The 20,437-nt window shown below is 40.2% G+C and overlaps 1 protein-coding gene across 26 annotated transcripts in view; it reads left to right on the forward strand.

Moving 5' to 3' along the window:
• The window catches only part of NRF1 (nuclear respiratory factor 1), a 148,948-nt gene that overhangs the window by 58,615 nt on the left and 69,896 nt on the right, over positions 1 to 20,437 (forward strand). For 25 of the 26 annotated variants that reach the window (XR_013415535.1, XR_013415540.1, XR_013415532.1 and 22 more), the window contains 3 exons: positions 1,422 to 1,536; positions 7,298 to 7,424; positions 20,156 to 20,296. Coding sequence is in view for 15 of the 26 variants with exons in the window: in XM_028846288.2 (XP_028702121.1) it covers positions 1,422 to 1,536; positions 7,298 to 7,424; positions 20,156 to 20,296 (383 nt within the window). In the remaining 11 variants the exon portion in view is untranslated. The remainder of the gene's footprint in view (positions 1 to 1,421; positions 1,537 to 7,297; positions 7,425 to 20,155; positions 20,297 to 20,437) is intronic. The other variant, XM_077997326.1, reaches the window with a different exon arrangement.

A 20,437-nucleotide genomic window follows, 5' to 3' on the forward strand; every position in this document is an offset into this window, starting at 1 on the left:
TCACCCTTAAAAACACAAGAGAATGCTGTCATATGTGACAACGTGGTTCAACCTTGGGGACATTATGATAAGTGAAACAAACCAGTCATAGAAAGACACACACTGCATGATTGTACTTATAGAAGGTATCTAAAATAGTCATAGAAACAGAGGAGAATGGTGGTTGCCAGGATCTGGGGTGAGGGACAGATGGGGAGTTGCTCTTCAGTGATGCAAGGGGAATAAGTTCTAGATAGCCGTATAACATTGGGCTTATAGTTAGCAATGATGTATTGTACACTTTACATTTTAAGAGAGTAGATAATATGTTGAGTGTTCTTACCACAATTTTGAAAAATAAATAAAATGTTGGGAAACGCAGCAATAAAATTTTTTCCATAACAGCTATTTATGATGGAAAGAAAGGTAAAAAGCAGTCGTTTATTTTTTATTTGCTTTGAGGTTCTTTAGAGGGGTTTATTTAAGTCAGGCTGATTATATTACTAACGACATGTAGAAAAGTTCATTTAGGTTTACAGGGAGGCTTATTTTATTTGAGCCACTTAGAATATATATGCCAATATACAGATGAGCAATTAAATTTAATTTTTATTTAAGCCTTTTACAAGATTCACAAATAAAGATAAAGGTAACATGCCTTTTAAAAAAGATTGTCTTTGATATGTTGAGGTCCCAGGAATCAGAGACTTCAACAGTTCCTTAGAGTCTACCCTCCATCTACCCTTGAAAAGACAAAACAAGACATTATACATTAGTTTCAGGGCAAGCCAGACTAACTTTTATTAACATTTTCTCAGAGTGGGAAAGTTATCTCTTTTCTGCCAGAATGCCTTCATCAACTTGACCTTGTGTTGAACATCTCCATTTTTGGCACAATTCCCAGATATACAAGAAAATTTTTTCAATTACGATGGTATTCATTCAGATACTCCTTTAGGTGTTGTTGGAGTTCCAAATGTGAGTGATTATCTCCAACTTCCTTAACTTGGCAGTGTCTTGGAGTAATGGAAACAGGGACACAGGGATAGAAGTAAAATCTGTAAATTTTTTCAATTTTGGCAAGCTTTTCCTCTTAGTGCTGCAATTTTTCCTAGCACCTCTAAGAATATTGCCTTAACAGTATGGGCATGCTGGCAAAACAAAGCCAAACAAAAACAACATTATACAAAATTCAAACTGGTGTGTGGTGGGGAGGTGTAAATCATTTGCTTTTTTACAAGATTCATTATATGTTTTATTGGTAAATCACAATATGAATCATGTTAAACAATAGTGAAGTATATTGATAATATCAGGACCATTCTATATTTACTGACAACATATTGGGAACGCAGTGCTACCTTTTTTGTACCTTTAATTGTTTCTGTCTTGAACAGTTTACAGGCAGCTGCCTAATCTCAGCACATACGTTATTATTTCAGGTCCTGTGGGAATGGCCGCTGCTGCTGCTGTGGCAACAGGAAAGAAACGGAAACGGCCTCATGTATTTGAGTCTAATCCATCTATCCGGAAGAGGCAACAAACACGTTTGCTTCGGTGAGGGCTACCTTATCCATATTATTACTATTCCTCAAATACTTCCTGTGAATGACAGACTTAGAACATATATGGTTAGGTTTGTCAAGGATGCTTGGTTTGATTCCTTGATGACAGATGTAGACTTAAAAGTATTCTTACAAAATTAAATACATGAAAACAAAGAAATATGATTTAACAGATATGTAATATCACATTAATCCATTCAGAAAAGTTGTATGCCTGCTATGTGCAAGCCATTGTTGTAGACATTGGGCATAGAAGAGTGAACAAAACAAGTTGCTTTAAAGAGCTTGTATCCTGCTAGAAGGGGGAAAGAAAAAAAACGATATGCAATATGTCAGGTGATGATAAGTGCAATGGGAAAAAAAATACAGTGGAGTAAGGAAAATAGAAAAGTCAGGAGGTAGGGGGATATAGTCATTTTTCTCTTTTATGAGGATGGTCTGGGAAATGCTTTTTGATAAGGCAGCCTTTGAACAGAGACTTGAAGACGCTGAAAGAGCACACACGTTGATACTGAGGGGAAGAACATCTCAGGCAGGGGGAGTATCAAGAACAAAGACCCCAAAGTGTGAACGTGGTAGTTGTTTTTGAGGAACAGCCAGGGAGATATGAGAAGATGTTCGGAGTAGTAGAGAAGAGCCACTCCAGGAGATCTTTTTTTTTTTTTTTTTTTTTGATAGATGCGGTCCTGCTATGTTGTCTAGGCTGGTCTGGGATTCCTGGCCTCAAGCAATCCTTGTGCCTCATCCCCAAAATGCTGGGATTACAGGTGTGGGTCACTGCACCTGGCCTAGGAGATCTTATAGTCCAATATCAGGGGCTTGACTCTTACTCTGAGTGAGATGAGATGTCAGTGTAGGTTTTTGACCAGAGCAATGGTATCATCTTACTTACATTTTTAAAGAATCACTCAGGCTACGGTGTTGAGAATAGAATCTGAGGATACAAGAATGGAATCAGGGAGACCAATTAGGTGGTGATTATAGTAATCTAGGCCAGAAATGATAGTGTCTTAAAATCAACATGGCAGCAGCATGGGTAGTAAGAAGTGATCAGGTTCTAGATGTATTTCAAAAGTCAACTCATCATGATTCATTGACGTGGAGTGTGCGAGAGAAAAAGGAGTGCAGGGTGATTTTTGGTCCGATTACTAGAAGGATTGCGATGGCATTTACTGGAGAGGGAGCAAGCATGACAGTGAGGGTGAGACAGAATCAGGAATTTGGTTCTGGACCTGGTAAGTTTGTGATGCCTCTAACCATTAAGTGGAGATATAAAATAAGCAGTTGGATATATGAGTCTGGAATTCAAATGAGAGGCCTTAGTTGAAGATGATATAAGCATATAAGTAGTATTTAGAACTAGGAGACTGGATGAGGTCACTTAGGGAGGGAGTACGGACTGAGGCCTGAAGCGCTCCACCTTTTGGAGGTTAGAGAGATGAAAGGAGCCAGCAAAAGAGTCTAAGAAGCAACCAGTGAGTCAGGAAACAAACCAAGAGAGTGGTATCCTGGAAACCAGGTACAAAAAGTGTGTCAGGAAGGAGAGCATGTGATCAGCTATCAAATGCTTCTGACAGGTTGAAAAAGATGCCAACTGACCATTAGATTTAGTAACATGGAGTTCACGATTGAACTTGACAAGAGTGTATTCAAAGGAGCGGTAAGGGTGAAAAGATTGGAATAGCTTTAAGGGAGAATAGAGAGAGGGGAATTAGAGACAGTGAATATAAACCATTGTTTCAAGGCATTCCATCAGATTTCTTGTTTGATAAGTGGTCCTTTGCTCACACATTTCAGAATTCTGAAATGTAGAACTTTGAAATCATCTCCCATGATTTCAGAGGGAAGAGGCTGTGTTTCTGTTTCATCCATTGTTACTATGTTTTAAAAAGCTGTTTTTGGGTTGATGGGTACAGCAGACCACCATGGCATATGTATACCTTTGTAACAAACCTGCACATTCTCTACATGTATCCCGGAACTTAAAGTAAAATAATTTTTTTAAGCCGTTTTCGGCTGGGCACGGTGGCTCACGCCTATAATCCCAGCACTTTGGGAGGCCAAGGTGGGCAGATCACCTGAGGTCGGGAGTTCAAGACCAGCTCGGCCAACATGGTGAAACCCCATCTCTACTAAAAATACAAAATATTAGCCAGGCATGGTGACAGACGCCTACAATCCCAGCTAGTCGGGAGGCTGAGGCGGGAGAATAGCTTTAACCCAGGAGGCGGAGGCTGCAGTGAGCCAAGATTGCACCACTGCACTCTAGCCTAGGTGACAGAGTGAGACTCCATCTTAAAAAAAAACTGTTTTCATTTCATCCTCACTTGTGAAATACTGTAGGACTGAGAATAATTGTTTATATCACAATGAAAATCTGAAGCTACAACGTTTTAAAAGCATAGGTATACCTTGGAGATATTGCAGGTTTGGTTCCAGACCACTACAATAAAGCAAGTAGCACAATAAGTCACAGAAATTTTTTGGTTTCTCAATGCATAAAAAAGTTATGTTAACACTATACTCTGTTAAGTGTTGCAGTGGTATTATGTCTAAAAAAAGCAATGTACATACCATAATTTTAAAATGCTTTTTTTTTTTTTTTTTTGGAGAACAAATTCTAGCTCTCTTGTCCAGGCTAGAGTGCAGTGGTGCGATCATGGCTCACTGCAGCCTCCATTTCCTGGGCTCAAGTGATCCTCTCACTTAGCCTCCCAAGTAGCTGGGATAATAGGTGCATGTCACCATACCTGGCAAATTTTTTCTTCTTTTTGTGAAGACAGGGTCTCACTATGTTACCCAGACTGGGCTTAAACCTCTGGGCTCAAGCAATCCTCCCGCCTCAACCTCCCAAAGTGCTGGAATTACAGGCGTGAGCCACTGGGCCTGACCACTAAAACACTTAATCGCTAAAAAGATGCTAATGCTCATCTGAGCCTGCAGTGAGTCATTGTCGCATTGCTGGCTGAGGGTCTTACCTCGGAGTTGATGACTGCTGACTGATCAGGGTAATTGTTGCTGAGGGTTGGGGTGGCTGTGGCAATTTCTTAAAAATAAGACAACAAATTTTGCTGTATGGATTGACTCTTTCTTTCATGAATGATTTCTCTGTAACATGTGATGCTGTTTGATAGCATTTTACCCACAGTAAAACTTTCAAAATTGGAAAATTAATCCCCTCAAACTCTGCTGCTGCTTCATCAATTCAGTTTGTGTCATATTCTAAATCTTTTATTGTCATTTCAACAGTATTCATAGCATCTTCATCAGGAGTAGATTTCATCTCAGGAAACTGCTTTCTTTGCTCATCAATAAGAAGCACCTCTCATCCCTTCAAATTTTATCATGATATTGTAGCAATTCAGTCCCATTTTCAGGGTCCACTTTTAATTCTGGTTCTTTTACTGTTTCTACTACATCTGCAGTTACTTCCTCCACTGAAGTGTTGAACTCCTTAAAGTCATGCATGAGGCTTGGAATCAAGTTCTTCCAAACTTCCATTAATGTTGATAATTTGACCTCCTCCCATGTACTTGTAGATGAATTACAAGTACTCTTAATGGCATCTTGAATGGTGAATCCATTCTAGAAAGTTTTCAATTTATTTTACCCAGATCCATCAGAGGAATCATTATAGCAGCTGTATCCTTTCAAAATGTATTTCTTACTTAATAAGACCTGAATGTTGAAATGACTCCTTGATCCATGGGCTGCAGAATGGATGTTGTCTTAGCAGGCATGAAAACAGCATTAATCTCTTTGTACATCTCCGTTAGAGCTCTTGGGTGACTAGGTGCATTGTCAGTGTGCAACAATAGTTTGAAAGGAATTTTTTTTTTTCTGAGCAGTGGGTCTCAACAGTGGGCTTAAAATAGTCCATAAACCATGCTGTAAACAGATGTACTGCCATCCAGGGTTTATTATTCTGTTTACAGAGGACAGGCAGAATAGATTTAGCATGATTTTTAAAGGACCCTAAAGTCACTAGCTGCATTAGGCCCTAACAAGAGAGTCAGCCTGTCCTTTGAAGCTTTGAAACCTGGCATCGACTTCTCTCTAGCTAGGAAAGTCCTAGATGGTATCTTCTTCCAATAGAAGGCTGTTTTGTCTACATTGAAAATCTGTTGTTTAGTGTAACCACTTAGCTAAATCATCTGGATAACTTGCTCCAGCTTCTACATCAGCACTTGCAGCTTCACTTTGTACTTTTATGTATTGGAGATGGCTTCTTTCCTTGAACCTCATGAACCAACCTCTGAAACAGTCAGGGCTTTGCTCTGCGTTAGACTTTGGCCTATGGGATTGTTGTGGCTGGTATGATCTTTTATCCAGACCACTAAAACTTTCTCCATATCAGCAATAAAACTGTTTTGCTTTCTTATCATTTGTGTGTTCATTGGAGTAGCACTTGTAATTTCTCTCAAGGACTTTCCTTTGCATTAACAACACGGCCAACTGTTTGGCATAAGCGGTGTTGCTGTCAGCCTGTCTTGGCTTTCGACATGCCTTCCTCACTAAGCTTAGTCTTGTCTAGCTTTTGATTAAAAGTGAGAGATGTGCGACTCTTCCTGAAACTTGAACACTTAGAGGCCATTATAGGGTTATCAGTTGGCGTAATTTCAATACTGTGTCTCAGGGAACAGGAAGGCCTGAGGAGAGGGAGAGAGGCAGGAAACAGTTGATCAGTGGGGCATTCAGAACACACACATTTATCGGTAAAGTTTGTTGTCTTTTGTTGGGCACTGTTTGTGGTGTCCCAAAACAATTAAAATAGTAACATCAAAGATCACTGACACAGATCACTATAACAGATTATAATCATAATGGAAGAGTTTGAAATGTTACTAGGGTTACCAAAATGTGACACAGAGACATGCAGTGAGCACACTGGCGCATTAGGAAAATGGCGCTGATGAACTTGCTTGACATAGGGTTGCCACAAACCTTTGTTTTAAAGAAAGATCCCACAGTGTCTGTGAAACACAAAGTAACAAAGCACAATAAAACTAGGTATGCTTGTAGTACTTTTAGATAAAATTATCTCAATGAGATATAAACAATATCAATAAAAGGTAGTAAAAGCAAATCATTTGAGCCCCTTTTATTAAGCGTGGAGATGATATAATAAATTTTGTAAGAGCACATCTTGGTTGTAATTTTTTTTTTTGAGGCAAAGTCTCACTCTGTTGCCCAGGCTGGAGTGCAGTGGCACCATCTTGGTTCACTGCAACCTCCACCTCTTGGATTCAAGCAATTCTCATGCCTCAGACTCCCAAGAATCTAGGATTACAGGCATGTGCCACCAAGCCTGGCTAATGTTTTTGTATTTTTAGTAGGGACGGGCTTTACACCATGTTGGCCAGGCAGGTCTTAAACTCCTGGCCTCAAGTGATCCGCCCGCCTCGGCCTCCCAGAGTGCTGGGATTACAACAGAAATGAGCCACCGTGCCTGGACAGTTGTAATCTTTATAATTTTAAGTAGCAGTAAGTGGTGTTACTCAGATCAAGAAGAATGATACCATGTTCAAAATTGTGTCATGGTTATGTCCCAAGGCAAAACCTTCAATTGAGCCTTCCATCAGTAGTCTTTAAGAAAAAGGTATGTACATGTTTCTGCTGATCCCCTTTTCACATTTTACGTAAAAGAAAGCATATCTGATCAGAGTAAACTGTCTTAAGTCATTTGTGTCTATGTCACTATAATTTCCATCTTTTTAAAACTGTTTTTATTCTTGTTTCCTTTTCTGATTCAGGAAACTTCGAGCCACATTAGATGAATATACTACTCGCGTGGGACAGCAAGCTATTGTCCTCTGTATCTCACCCTCCAAACCTAACCCTGTCTTTAAAGTGTTTGGTGCAGCACCTTTGGAGAATGTGGTAAGTCACAACCAAGCTGTTCTCGCTTGCCCTTTGCTTTCTGTCAGCTGCTTCCATTGTTCTGATCCTCTGTCAAGAATAACAGTTGGCATTTCTGTTACCCCCTAATCCAGGCATGGGAGAGGGGACTAGTTTTCAGATTGCTTTATGCATATCAAAACAAAATGATCATTACTGTTTTTACTTCCTGTGTCAAGGTATTTTACCTGTGTCAAGGTATTTTACCTGCCCAGATGCAATGGGTGGCCGGGGGAAGTGGGGACGGGAGGGGGAAACAAGGGGTTTTGTTTGTTAGGAAACAATGCAGGATTTTGTAAGAAAATTACTGATTTATATCAGAAACAAAATAGTAGATAATTCCAAGGTGTCAATTTCCTAAGGGAAACCTGGGGGGCATTTTATTGATCAGTTATTTGAGTTACATATTTGAAATCTCTTACATTTATCAAATAATTGATTTAATACTCTGCTGCAAATATAGAACTATATTTGAACATTTTGATTGTATAACTATCCAGAGCTAATTTTATAAAAATAGTCTTTTGCCCCTGCATACTTATACAATAGGAACTATTCCTTCTTGGGCCAAATTAACTTTGAATCAGTGGAATAATGATCTGTCAAGATTTAAATTGCATTTTGTTTTTATTAGGATAAAATTCATTAGCTTAAAATGACATTTATTAGATGTCTCTCATATTGAATAAAGGCATTTTTTGAGTTCAGAATTAGTAATCAATTGATAGAAATTCTGTTTGTTGTATTTTTTTTCACACCATCTTTCCATCCCTGAAATGTTGTGGGTATTTCTTAACATTTTTGAGTTTTATTTTGAGTTTTTCCAAAAATTCCTGAAGCCTTACAGTTAGGATGTGTTAGGACTTTTCCTTAGAAGAATATAGAAGGCTCCTACTTCAAAATGTTATCTGAGAAATAGCCTTTACTGTCACACTGTTGACAAACACGAAATCTGGGCATGTCTTCTCTTCTTTAGTACCAAAAATCTAAAACAATACTACTGATAGTAGTAAAGATGATGCAGTCTATGAAAAAGATTCATCTAGAAGACTCAGAAAAATACTTCAGAAAATTACTCACTGCAAAAACATTTTTTTAAGTTTTGCAAAACTGTTGGAGTCCTCCATAGAATACAAGAAGATATAGACTCTGTTAAACAGGATACAATAGACTGAGATAAAAAGCATTTTACCTTTGACTGACATTGATAAATACAGGTTAGGGACTACAAGTACCAGTAAAATTAGAAGCAGAATATATCTTCCAGAGCACTGAAGAAAAAAAAAAACCAAGTCTCTGTATAAAAGATAGAAACAAGGAAGGAATTTTTAAAAACTAAATAAAACACATAGTCTAGAACACAATAATACAAGTGAGGCCAGTTAATTCTGTTATAAAACATACATATAAATGGGTTAAACTGCCTTGTTAAGGGCATAGATGTTCTTTCAGGTTGAAACAACAATCCAAATCAAACCTGTCTCTATTCAGTGTATATGTCATACTCATAGCCACTTAACAAATGTTAAAAGCAGCTGCAAGTAATAGAATCAAGAAAGTGAAAAGACAACACGCAGAATGGGAGAAATATTTGCAAGTCATATGTCTCATAAAAAAAACTTGTGTTGAGAATATACAAGGAATTCTTACAACTCAACAATAAAAAGCGGGCGGATCATGAGGTCAGAAGTTTAAGATCAGCCTGGCCAATATGGTGAAACCCCATCTCTACTAAAAATACAAAAAAAGCCGGGCGTGGTGGCACCTGCCTGTAGTCCCAGCCACTCGGGAGGCTGAGGCAGAAGAATCTCTTGAACCCGGGAGGTGGAGGTTGCAGAGAGCCAAGATTGTGCCACTGCATTCCAGCCTGGGCAACAGAGCGAGACTCCATCTCAAAAAAAAAAACAAAAAGACAACCTAATTTAAAAATAGGCAAAAGGGCCACGCACAGTGGCTCATGCCTGTAATCCTAGCACTTTGGGAGGCCAAGGCAGGTAGATCACTTGAAGTCAGGAGTTCAAGACCAGCCCGGCCAATATGGTGAAACCCCATGTCTACTAAAAATACAAAAATTAGCCAGATGTGGTGGTGGGCACCTGTAATGCCATCTACTCAGGAGGCTGAGGCAGGAAAATTTCTTGAACCCCGGAGCCAGAGGTTGCAGTGAGCCGAGATCACGTGCCACTGCACTCCAGCATGGGTAACTGAGTGAGACTCTGTCTCAAAAAATAATAAAAATAAAAATAGGCAAAAGATCTGAATAGATACTTCTTCAAAGAAGATATAGAAATGGTCAAAAAGCACATGAGAACTAATGATAAATATCATTAATCATTATAGTCATTTATCATTAATAATCACATTTTGATTTTTCATTTCCCTCATGACTATGATTATTAATCATTAGAAAATAAAAACCACAGTGAGATACCACTTCATAACCACAGGGATGACTATAATCAAAAAGACAACAATAAGTGTTGGTGAAGATTTGGAGAAAGAAAAGGCAAAATGATACGGCTGCTTTGGAAAACAGTTTGTCAGTCTCTCAAAATGTTAAAAGTAGTGTTGCCATGTGACCTAGCAGTTCTATTCCTGAGTTATACCCAAGAGAACTGAAAGCGTATGTTCACACACAAACTTGTATACAGTGTTTATAGCAGCATTATTTATAATTGCCAAAAAGTGGAAACAACTCAAATGTTCATCGGCTGATGAATGGATAAATAAAATATGGTATATCCATAGAATGGAATATTATTCAGCAAGAAAAAGGGAAGAAGTACTCATATTATACTACAGCATGGATGAACCTTTAAAACATTGTTGTAATCAAAAGAACTCGGTCACAAAAGATCACATATTGTAGGATTCCATTTATATGCAATGTCCAGGATAGATAAATCTTATTTATAGAGAGAGAGTGGATTAATGGTTGCCAGAGACTGGGGAAGGGGAAGGGAGGAATGGGGAGTGACAGCCAGTGGGCATGGAGTTTCTTTTAGGAGGAATGAAATGCTCCAAAATTAGATTTTGGTGATAATTTTAGGACCCTACAAGTATGAAGTCTTACCCTTTAAATGGGTGAATTGTATGGTATGGCAAACTGAATAATGACCCCCCCAGAGATGTACAGGTCCCCATCCCTGGAACCTGTGACTGTTACCTTATACAGCAAAAGTGCAGTTGTAATTAAGTTAAGGGTCTTGAGATGGGGAGATTATTCTCGATTATCCAGGTAGGCCCTAAATGTAATCACAAGTATCTTTATAAGAGGGAAACGAAGGGAGATTGGCATAGAAGTAGATGTGTTGGTGGAAGCAAAAGGTTGGATGCAAGGAGGGGGTCCAGAGCCAGTGATACAGGCTAGACAGAAGCTAGACAAGACAAAGAAACAATTCTCTCTTAGAGATGCACCCTTAGAGCCTGCAGAAGGACCCGGCCCTACCAACACCTTGACTTTTGCCAAGTGAAACCAAGAAAATAAATTTGTGTGGGTTTAAGCCACCTAGTTTGTGGTGATTTGTGGGAGCCATAGGAAACAAATACATATGGTGTGTGAACTGTGTATTAGTAAAGCTGTTACAAATGTTAAACGTAAAATAACAGGCAAAAGTTTGTCAGAAAAATGCCTACAAAAATAAATCATGGATCACAGCATTAATATCAGACAAAGCCTAATTGTCAAGGCAAAAAAGTATTAACGACAACCAGGGGTCATTTAGTATTGATAAGAAGTATTTATTTATTAATTTATTTATTTAGAGACAGGGTCTTGCTCTGTTGCCCAAGTTAGAGTGTAGTGGTGCAATCTCGGCTCACTGCAATCTCCACCTCTTGGGCTCAACTGATCCTCCCGCCTCAGCCTCCTGAGTAGCTGGGACTACAGGCAGGTGCCACCACACCCAGCTAAAATAAGAAGTACATATTTATCATGAACCTTTATATTCTTCAAGTAACTTTAAAGCAAAACATGGGGTCAGGTGCAGTGGCTTATGCCTGTAATCCCAGCACTTGGAAGGCTGAGGTGGGAGGATTTCTTGAGGCCAGGAGTTCAAGACAAGCCTGGGCAACATAGTGGGACCTCGTCTACACAAAAAAAAAAAAAAAAAAAAAAAAAGCCGGGCATACTGGCCCACACTCAGCTACTTGGGAGGCTGAGGCAGAAGGATTGCTTGAGCCCAGGAGATCAAGGCTGCAGTGAGCCATGATGCTACTGCACTCCAGCCTGGGTGACAGAGTGAGACCCTGTCTGTCAATCAGTTAGTCAGTCAGTCCACCAGACATACACATACCACAGCATGTAGATCAAAAAGTTAGAAATGTAAGGAAAAAAGGTAGTTAAAACCCACAGTGGGGCTGGGCACGGTGGCACATATGTATAATCCCAGCACTTTGGGAGCTGAGGTGGGAGGATTGGTTGAGGCCAGGAGTTTGAGACCAGCCCAGGTAACATAGTGAGACCTCATCTCTACAAAAAATTTAAAAATTAGCCAGATGTGGTACCACATGCTTATAATCTCAGCTTCTTGGGAGGCTGAGATGGGAAGATTGCTTGAGCCCAGAGGTCAAGTCTGCAGTGAGCTCTGATTGCACCACTGCACTCTAGCCTGGATGACAGAGCAAGACCCTGTCCAAAAGAAAAAAACACACACACACACACACACACACACACAATGGTAGTAAAAGAATTTACTATCCTTGTCAGATCAACAAAGCAAAATATAAACAAGAATATAGAGATCTGAATAACAGATTTAATAAGGTTGACAGTCTAGGCAACATAGCGAGACCCTGTCCCTACAAAAAAATTAAAAAAAAAAATTGATCCAGGTGTGGTGGTGTGCACTTTTAGTCCCAGCTATTTGGGATGCTGAGGCAGGAGGATTACTTGAGCCTAGGAGTTCAAGGATGCAGTGAACTATGATTATTCCACTGTGCTCCAGCCTGGGTGACAGAGTGAGACAATGGCTCAAAAAACAAAAGAATAAAAGTGATACAATAGATACAGAAGCGTTGACACCTTACAAGGGGCTAATATACCATATTTGAAAAATTACATAAATGAATTATAAGAATTGACCGTTTATTATTACCAGGCCCCCAATTTTTTTTTTGAAACAAGATCTTGCTCTGTTGCCCAGGCTGGAGTACAGTGGTGCAGTCTCAGCTCACTGCAACTTCCGCCTCACTAGTTCAAACAGTTCTTCTGCCTCAGCCTCCTGAGTAGCTGGCTAATTTTTATGTTTTTAGTAGAGACAGAGTTTTGCCATGTTGGCCGGGCTGGTCTTGAACTCCTGACCTCAAGTAATTCGCCCACCTTGGCCTCCCAAAGTGTTGGGATTACAGGTGTGAGTCACCAGGCCCGGCCCCAAAGAATATTTTCTGATCATACTACAGAAAATTCAGAATTTTAGAATTTCAAAAGACAAGAAAAAATTTCAATCACCTGGAATGTGTGTGTGGGTGTGTGTGTGTGTGTGTGTGTGTGTGTGTGTGTGTGTGTGTCTTGCTCTATTGCCCAGGCTAGAGTGCAATGGTGCAGTCTCAGCTTACTGCAAGCTCTGCCTCCCGGATTCGAGTAATTCTCCCTTCTTCAGCCTTCCAAGTAACTGGGATTACAGGTGCGTGCCACCACGCCTGGCTAATTTTTATATTTTTAGTAGAGGCGAGGTTTCACCATGTTGGCCAGGCTGGTCTCAAACTCCTGACTTCAGATTATCCACCTGCCTCGGCCTCCCAAAGTGCTGGGATTACAGGCATGAGCCACCACAACTGGCCGGAATTTTTTATTTTTTTTATTTTTTTTATTTAAGACAGAGTCTCGCTCTGTCGCCTGGGCTAGAGTGCAGTGGTGCGATCTTGGCTCACTGCAACCTTTGCCTCCCAGGTTCAAGCAATTCTCTGCCTCAGCCTCTCGAGTAGTTGGTATTACAGGCTCCTGCCATGATGCCTGGCTAATTTTTGTGTTTTTACTAGAGAGGGGGCTTCACCATGTTGGCCAGGCTGGTCTCGAACTCCTAACCTCAGGTGATCCTCCTGCCTCAGCCTCCCAAAGTGCTGGGATTACAGGCGTGAGCCACCACGCCTGGCCGGAAATTTTTAAAAGAAAATCTTAATTTACAGGTTATTTAGAAACAAAAATGATAACCAAAAATAAAAACTTAGAAGTTATTATCTAAACTGGTACTCAAAGGAATATTCATGATCTTATTTAAAAAGAAAAATGTATACGAGAAAGTTGGAAAAGAAAGAAACTTCATCTAGCTAAAGAAGGTAGAAAGAGAATAATAAAATAAGTCTAAGAAAAAATAGAACAAATAAACATGTGAAAGAAATGAATGAGGGAACAAGAAAAGTAGACTTGTTAAATTCAAGAATTGGTTCTATAAAAAGTCTAATAAAACAGAAAAACTGCTACATGCTAATGAGGAAAAGGGAGAAGAAAAATATGTACCTTTAGAAACAAGATATCTATAGTTGCAGACAAGAAGAGATCGAAAATTGTAAGAAAAGGCTATTAATTCTGTTCTTGCAAGTTAAAAACTCAGCCAAGTGGATTAACTTAGTAAGAAAATAAAATAACCAAAACACATCCAGACCTCAGTAGAATAAGCATTAACTGAAAACCTCAATAGAGTAATAAACATATACAAAATTGGAAAAGTGTTAAAGAACTACATCCCTTCAAGAGACCCTAGGCCCCAATTATTTTGGTTGACTTCTGTTAAACATTTAAGGTACAGATAATTCCCTAATCTTATACCCTAGTCTTATTATAGTCATTTATCATTAATCAAATTTTGATTTTCATTTCCCTAATGATTAATGATATATAATCATAGTCTTTAGGGTGATGAACAACTATGGGAGTTGCATGCAATGTGGAAGATATATGGAAAGTAGTATAGTGAAAGCCACGTTGCTCATGTATTTACTTAGTCAACATATAACGATTTAACACTATTGGATACAAGGTATGAGATAAAGATTCCATCTGAGTCTATTGGGGTTTCAGGGTTCAAAACTGGGAATCCCAAAGGACTAAGGGGACATGAGAGCCCTGAACGGAGGCAGGAGAAGAAAGGAGGCAGACACTGGGGCTGAAGAGAAAATAGGATGAAATCAGCATAACTTCAGGGGCCACAGCCTGCGGCCTGGCTGGAAGGCAGATGTGCTTCACAGTCACAGGTCTGAGGCCAGCTCTTTGTTACATACCTCAGATGACAATATGTTTTTAGTCTCATAGGAGCTTGTAGAAAATTTAAAAAAAAAAAAAAAATTTATGAGACCTTCCCAAAGACTCTTCCTTTATCCAGTCAAGCTGCAGGAATACAAAAAAATTACGGTATCTTGTCTGGGACTATTTTTGCAACCCAACCCAGTGACCTTATAGCAAACATTTTGAAAATTAGCCAAGTGTGGTGATGCACACCTGTGATCCCAGCTACTTGGGAGGCTGAGGTGGGAGGATCACTGGAGCTCAGGAATTTGAGGCTGCAGTGAACAAACCTGTGTGACAGATCAAGACCCTGTTTCAAAAAACAAAACAAAATAAAACTCTAATGGCTCCTGCAAATACCGTAAACACCCTCCATCTCTGGCAATCATAAAATGTTTGTTAATGTATTACCTGTATTTGTATATTTAAAATATTTTATAATATTTCAGCCTGGACAACATGTAAGAGCCTGTCTCATTCGTGTGTGTGTGTGTGTGTGTGTGTGTGTGTGTGTGTGTGTGTGTGTGTAAAATAAGCAAAAGACCTGGTCCCTGTGCTCAGCAATGTCATGCACTGGTTGTGTATAGTGTATTCCAGAAATAACAGTACAAATGACACGTATTTATTTGTGTCAGTAGGAATTTAAAGGAGGAAGAGAATTATGGCAAGAATAATTGGGAAGTTTTTTCAGAGCAAGTGGGAATTGAACTGATCCTAGAAAAATGGAAAATATTTGAGTAAGAAGCAGATTTATGTGGTGGCTCATGTCTGTAATCCCAGCACTTTGGGAGGCCTAGGTGGGCGGATCACTTGAGGTCAGGAGTTTGAGACCAGCCTGGCCAACACATTGAAACCCCGTCTCTACTAAAAATATAAAAAAATAGCTGGGCATGGTGGTGGGCACCTGTAATCCCAGCTACTCAGGAGGCTGAGGCAGGAGAATTGCTTGAACCCAGGAGATGGAGGTGGCAGTGAGCCGAGATCACGCCACTGCACTCCAGCCTGGGTAACAGAGAGGAACTCCATCTTTAAAAAAAAAAAAAAAAATGGTCTCTAGAAGTTTCAAAGAAAAGAACTTGCTAGATGCCAAGGTGAGTGACGAGGTTGGGCAGCTAAAGAAGGAAGAAAGTGAACAAAGTTGCTCAGTATAGGACTCCATGGAGGTTGTATGCTGGGAGCTCAAGAGGTGTCATTCACATAGTCTCCAGGGTTAGGCAGGCACAACTGTATCTGGTGGCTCTGGCAGAAGAGTATTGAAAAAACAAATAATTGGAAAGATTGAAATGCTGGCCAGAGAAACTTGGACTTTGTTTATAAGAAGTGGGGAACTATAGCAGTTTCTTGAGAAAAAAAAAGATAAATGATAGTGATGTGGCTAAAAATACCAGCTTTGGAGCTAGATAAAAATTTGTTTGATTTTTGGCTATACTTCTTACTAGTTAATATGATTTGGGGAAAGTTACTTAAGTTTATTAAGGCTCAGTTTTCTTATTTGCAAGATGAGTATAATAATATTTTCCTTGTAGAATTATGGTAAGGATTATTTGAGACAACGCATGTAGTGCTTGGCACAAAGTAAGTGCTCAGTAAACGGTGTTTGATGATAATAAGTGTTTCCAAAATTTCAAACGGCAGTGATATACAAGATTGGGGGAAGAGAGTGGTAACTGATTTTGATTTTAAGTGGATGTTTACCTTAGTTGTGAAACCAATTGACATATTGGTATGGAGTGACAAAGGCATAAGCTGTGGTTTTTGGAATAGAAGGCATAAGTTGGAACACAAACCTGTATTTTATCTCATCTGTGACACCATTGATTATAAGATATGCTGTTATTTGTGTACTGTGAAGAAAGAAGAAACAATGATGCATGTTGACACAATGCTATCACTTAGAATTTTTATTTTCTACTCATTGAAAGAGCTCTTTCTTAGACATAGCTTTTAATCATATATCATTTTTGTGTATATATAAAAAGGAAAATATTGAATTACTTCTTGTTTCAGTCATTATTATCTGTGTTTTTTCATGTAATATTGTCTTCTGTGGCATCGTGAAAACGGGCAATGCTGTATTTCTTTTAAAAGTGCTATTTCGGCCGGGCGCGGTGGCTCAAGCCTGTAATCCCAGCACTTTGGGAGGCCGAGACGGGCGGATCACGAGGTCAGGAGATCGAGACCATCCTGGCGAACACGGTGAAACCCCGTCTCTACTAAAAAGTACAAAAAAACTAGCCGGGTGAGGTGGCGGGCGCCTGTAGTCCCAGCTACTCGGGAGGCTGAGGCAGGAGAATGGCGTAAACCCGGGAGGCGGAGCTTGCAGTGAGCCGAGATCCGGTCACTGCACTCCAGCCTGGGCGACAGAGCCAGACTCCGTCTCAAAAAAAAAAAAAAAAAAAAAAGTGCTCTTTCATTGTCTCTGATTTTCCCCCGCAAGCAGCAACAGGTTTGATGCAAGTGCTTTTTTTTTTTTTTTTTTTTAATGAGACAGAGTCTTGCCCTGTCACCCAGACTGGAGTGCAGTGGTACAGTCTCAGCTCACTGCAGCCTCTCCCTCCTGGGTTCAAGCGATTCTCCTACCTCAGCCTCCCAAGTAGCTGGGATTACAGGCAACCACCACCACACCCAGCTAATTTTTGTATTTTTAGTATAGACAGGGTTTCACCATGTTGGTCAGGCTGGTCTCGAACTCCTGACCTCAGGTGATCTGCCCGCCTCAGCCTCCCAAAGTGTTGGGATTACAGGCGTGAGCCACTGCGCCTGGCGGTGCTTCTTGATCTTACCAGAAATTGTCATTGGGAAGGTTATAGACAACGGTCAAGACTTACATTCTCTTCTCAAATGGTGCTAAATGATTTGTTGAGTAAAAAGGCCAGGGATAGCAAACATGTTCACATGGCTGCAGGCAGTGACAGCTATGCCCTGTTGTTGCCTTGTCCATAGCAATTTTAAGATGTATCCCCATTTCAGAAGACTGATAAATATGAAAGAAAAATGCAACTCAGAATTGATAGATCAGATAGAATTAAAACACGAGGTCAGTAATTCTGAGAAAGTTACTTTAGTAAGCAAGCTTAGATAGAAGTGCTTTGGTTATACCTGAAGTTGTTTTGTTGCAAATTACTTAGGGATGCTCTACCAGCACTAAAAAACAAACAAACAAACAAAAACAAGATATTTTAAAAGAATTATATAGCACTGATAAACTGACTCATAAAAATGGCTGAAATTGTTTGAAACTGGCTAATAAAGAAGTAATAACCTAATGATTTTCCATTTTTGAATGCCAGGTGTTTCTAAAAGCCAGATGAAGTTTGTTTTTATTTTAAAATTATTAGTTATTTATTTTTGAGACAAGGTCTGGCTCTGTCACCCAGGCTGGAGTGGCACGATCTTGGCTCACTGCAACCTCCACCTCCTGGGCTCAAGCCATCCTCCTACCTCAGCCTCCTGAGTAGCTGGGACCACAGACATGCACTACCATGCCCGGCTAATTTTTGTATTTTTAGTGGAGACGGGGTCTCGCCATGTTGCCTAGGCTGGTCTCAGATTCCTGGGCTCAAGGAATCTGCCTGCCTCAACCTCCCAGTGTGCTGGGATTACAGGTGTGAGCCACTGCACACAGCCTGTTTTTCTAAAATGATCATTCTTCCTATTGGCTTATACCTAATATAAGGATTTAACCTTATAAACTTTGAAGTTCTAAGACCTTCAAAGGTAGGTGTATTAGTCCTTTACTAATACATCTACCTAAGAAGGTAGGTGTATTAGTCCGTTTTCACACTGCTATAAAGAACTAACTGTGACTGGGTAATTTATAAATAAAAGAGGTTTAATTGACTTATAGTTCCACATGGCTAGGGAGGCTTCAGGAAACTTAATCGTGGCAGAAGGGGAAGCAAGGCACGTCTTACATGGTGGCAGGAGAGAGAGAGACAGAGACAGGTGCAGGGAGGGAATGCCAGGGGAACTGCCAAACACTTTTAAACCATCAGCTCTTGTGAGAACTCACTATCACGAGAACAACATGGGAGAAACTGCCCCCATGATCCAGTCACCTCCCACCAGGTCCCTCCCTCAACATGTAGGGATAACAATCAAGATGAAATTTGGGTGGGGACACAGAGCCAAACCATATCACTAGGCTTGTAAGATTCATTTTTGTGTGTGTGTAAGTAGGCAGCATAAATACTGTCTAGAATACATAAACATAGCAGAAAATATAATCCTGTAAAGTTGCTGTGGCAACATCAGCTGCTTATGTTGCAATAAATATAATGGCAATACTTTTTGAAACTTTTTTATTAGAGACCAGGATACAACTGCATCTCTGGAAAGATAATGAGTCTACCAGTTTGTGCTATTTTTCTCTCATCCCCTTAGTTATTGACCTACTTGGAGGATTCTTCAGCTGCAGAAGTTGCATTATGTAGCCAGTAATAATATTTATTTTTCCAGGTGCTTGGGGTAGAGTATGGGAATTTTTCTTTTTTAATCCACATAACGAGACATTTATAAGGAAGTGTGTAGAGTCCAGCCCACTCAGCAGACAACCCAGGATTCAAACATTGTTGGAACTTCTAGACAAACCTCATTTTCTCTTCCATTTTTTTCCCTAAAATAGTGCCATTATATTGATAGAGCCCATTATATTGGTGGTCGGAGGACCCAGCGTCTGTCCACCCTTTCTGTGCATGATAGAAAAATGTGTGCATGTCCAGTGTATTACTGTTAGGTTGAGGCATTTCACTGGCAGTGGTGGGAATGCAGACAACAAACAACAATATCTGGTTCCGACCTGGGCTAGAGTTAAATGCATCCTGGGTTGGAGGTTCACTTCTATCACCAAGCCCTACCAGAAGCAAGGGAGATTTGACCTAGGGGGCTCCCTCTGGCCCGGGCCTTACCAATAGTGGCACTCAGCTACAACATACACCTATCGGTTTTGGGTTTTTTTTCTCTAATTCTTTTCAGTCCAGTCTCTTGTATGCTTGAATCTCCTGTCTGTTTGGTAGTCTGACTTTGCAGGAATGTAGCAGCAATTTTGAACGAATTGGTTACTTTGAGTTTTAGAAATGTAAGTCCTTAAAGATCTTGAAAATGATTTTGGTGATGAGCTGCCACAGCTAGTTGTTCATCCAATGGCCTGGGAAATGCAGAACCATGAATACCATGCCTGTTAGACCTGGAACAGGCGATGGCACCCTCCTTGAGAAAATGTGATTTTAACTGAGAAGCAGTATTTCTGGAAAATTTTTCCACTGGCTTTCTTCTATTGTTGTTACCTGTAATTTCATCATCTTTTCATTTAATTCTGTTCAGTATGATGTCTTTGGGACTAGTGGGTATTTTTATTTGCTTGTAGAAGTGTTTGTTCTTAGGGCTATGCTATGACTCAGGAAGGCCAGCCCCACCCACTCTCTTGTTGCTTGGCACCAATCCTCCCTGGTTGTTGGGCATCTTGTTTACTTCTGCCCTTAATTCCCTGCAGGTGCGTAAGTACAAGAGCATGATCCTGGAAGACCTGGAGTCTGCTCTGGCAGAACACGCCCCTGCGCCACAGGAGGTTAATTCAGAACTGCCGCCTCTCACCATCGACGGAATTCCAGTCTCTGTGGACAAAATGACCCAGGTAAGGGGTGGGAGGTGAGGAAGAGACTCAGAGGCAAGTGGCACAGGTGTGGGCGGGCCTCTGATCACTTTTCTGCATTTTGTCCTCAGTGATCTGACCAGGGAGTGAGATGCAGACTGGAGTCTGGTAGTGAAACAGTAG

Source organism: Macaca mulatta, chromosome 3 (genome assembly GCF_049350105.2).
Source record: "Macaca mulatta isolate MMU2019108-1 chromosome 3, T2T-MMU8v2.0, whole genome shotgun sequence".
NCBI classification, from domain to species: domain Eukaryota; kingdom Metazoa; phylum Chordata; class Mammalia; order Primates; family Cercopithecidae; genus Macaca; species Macaca mulatta.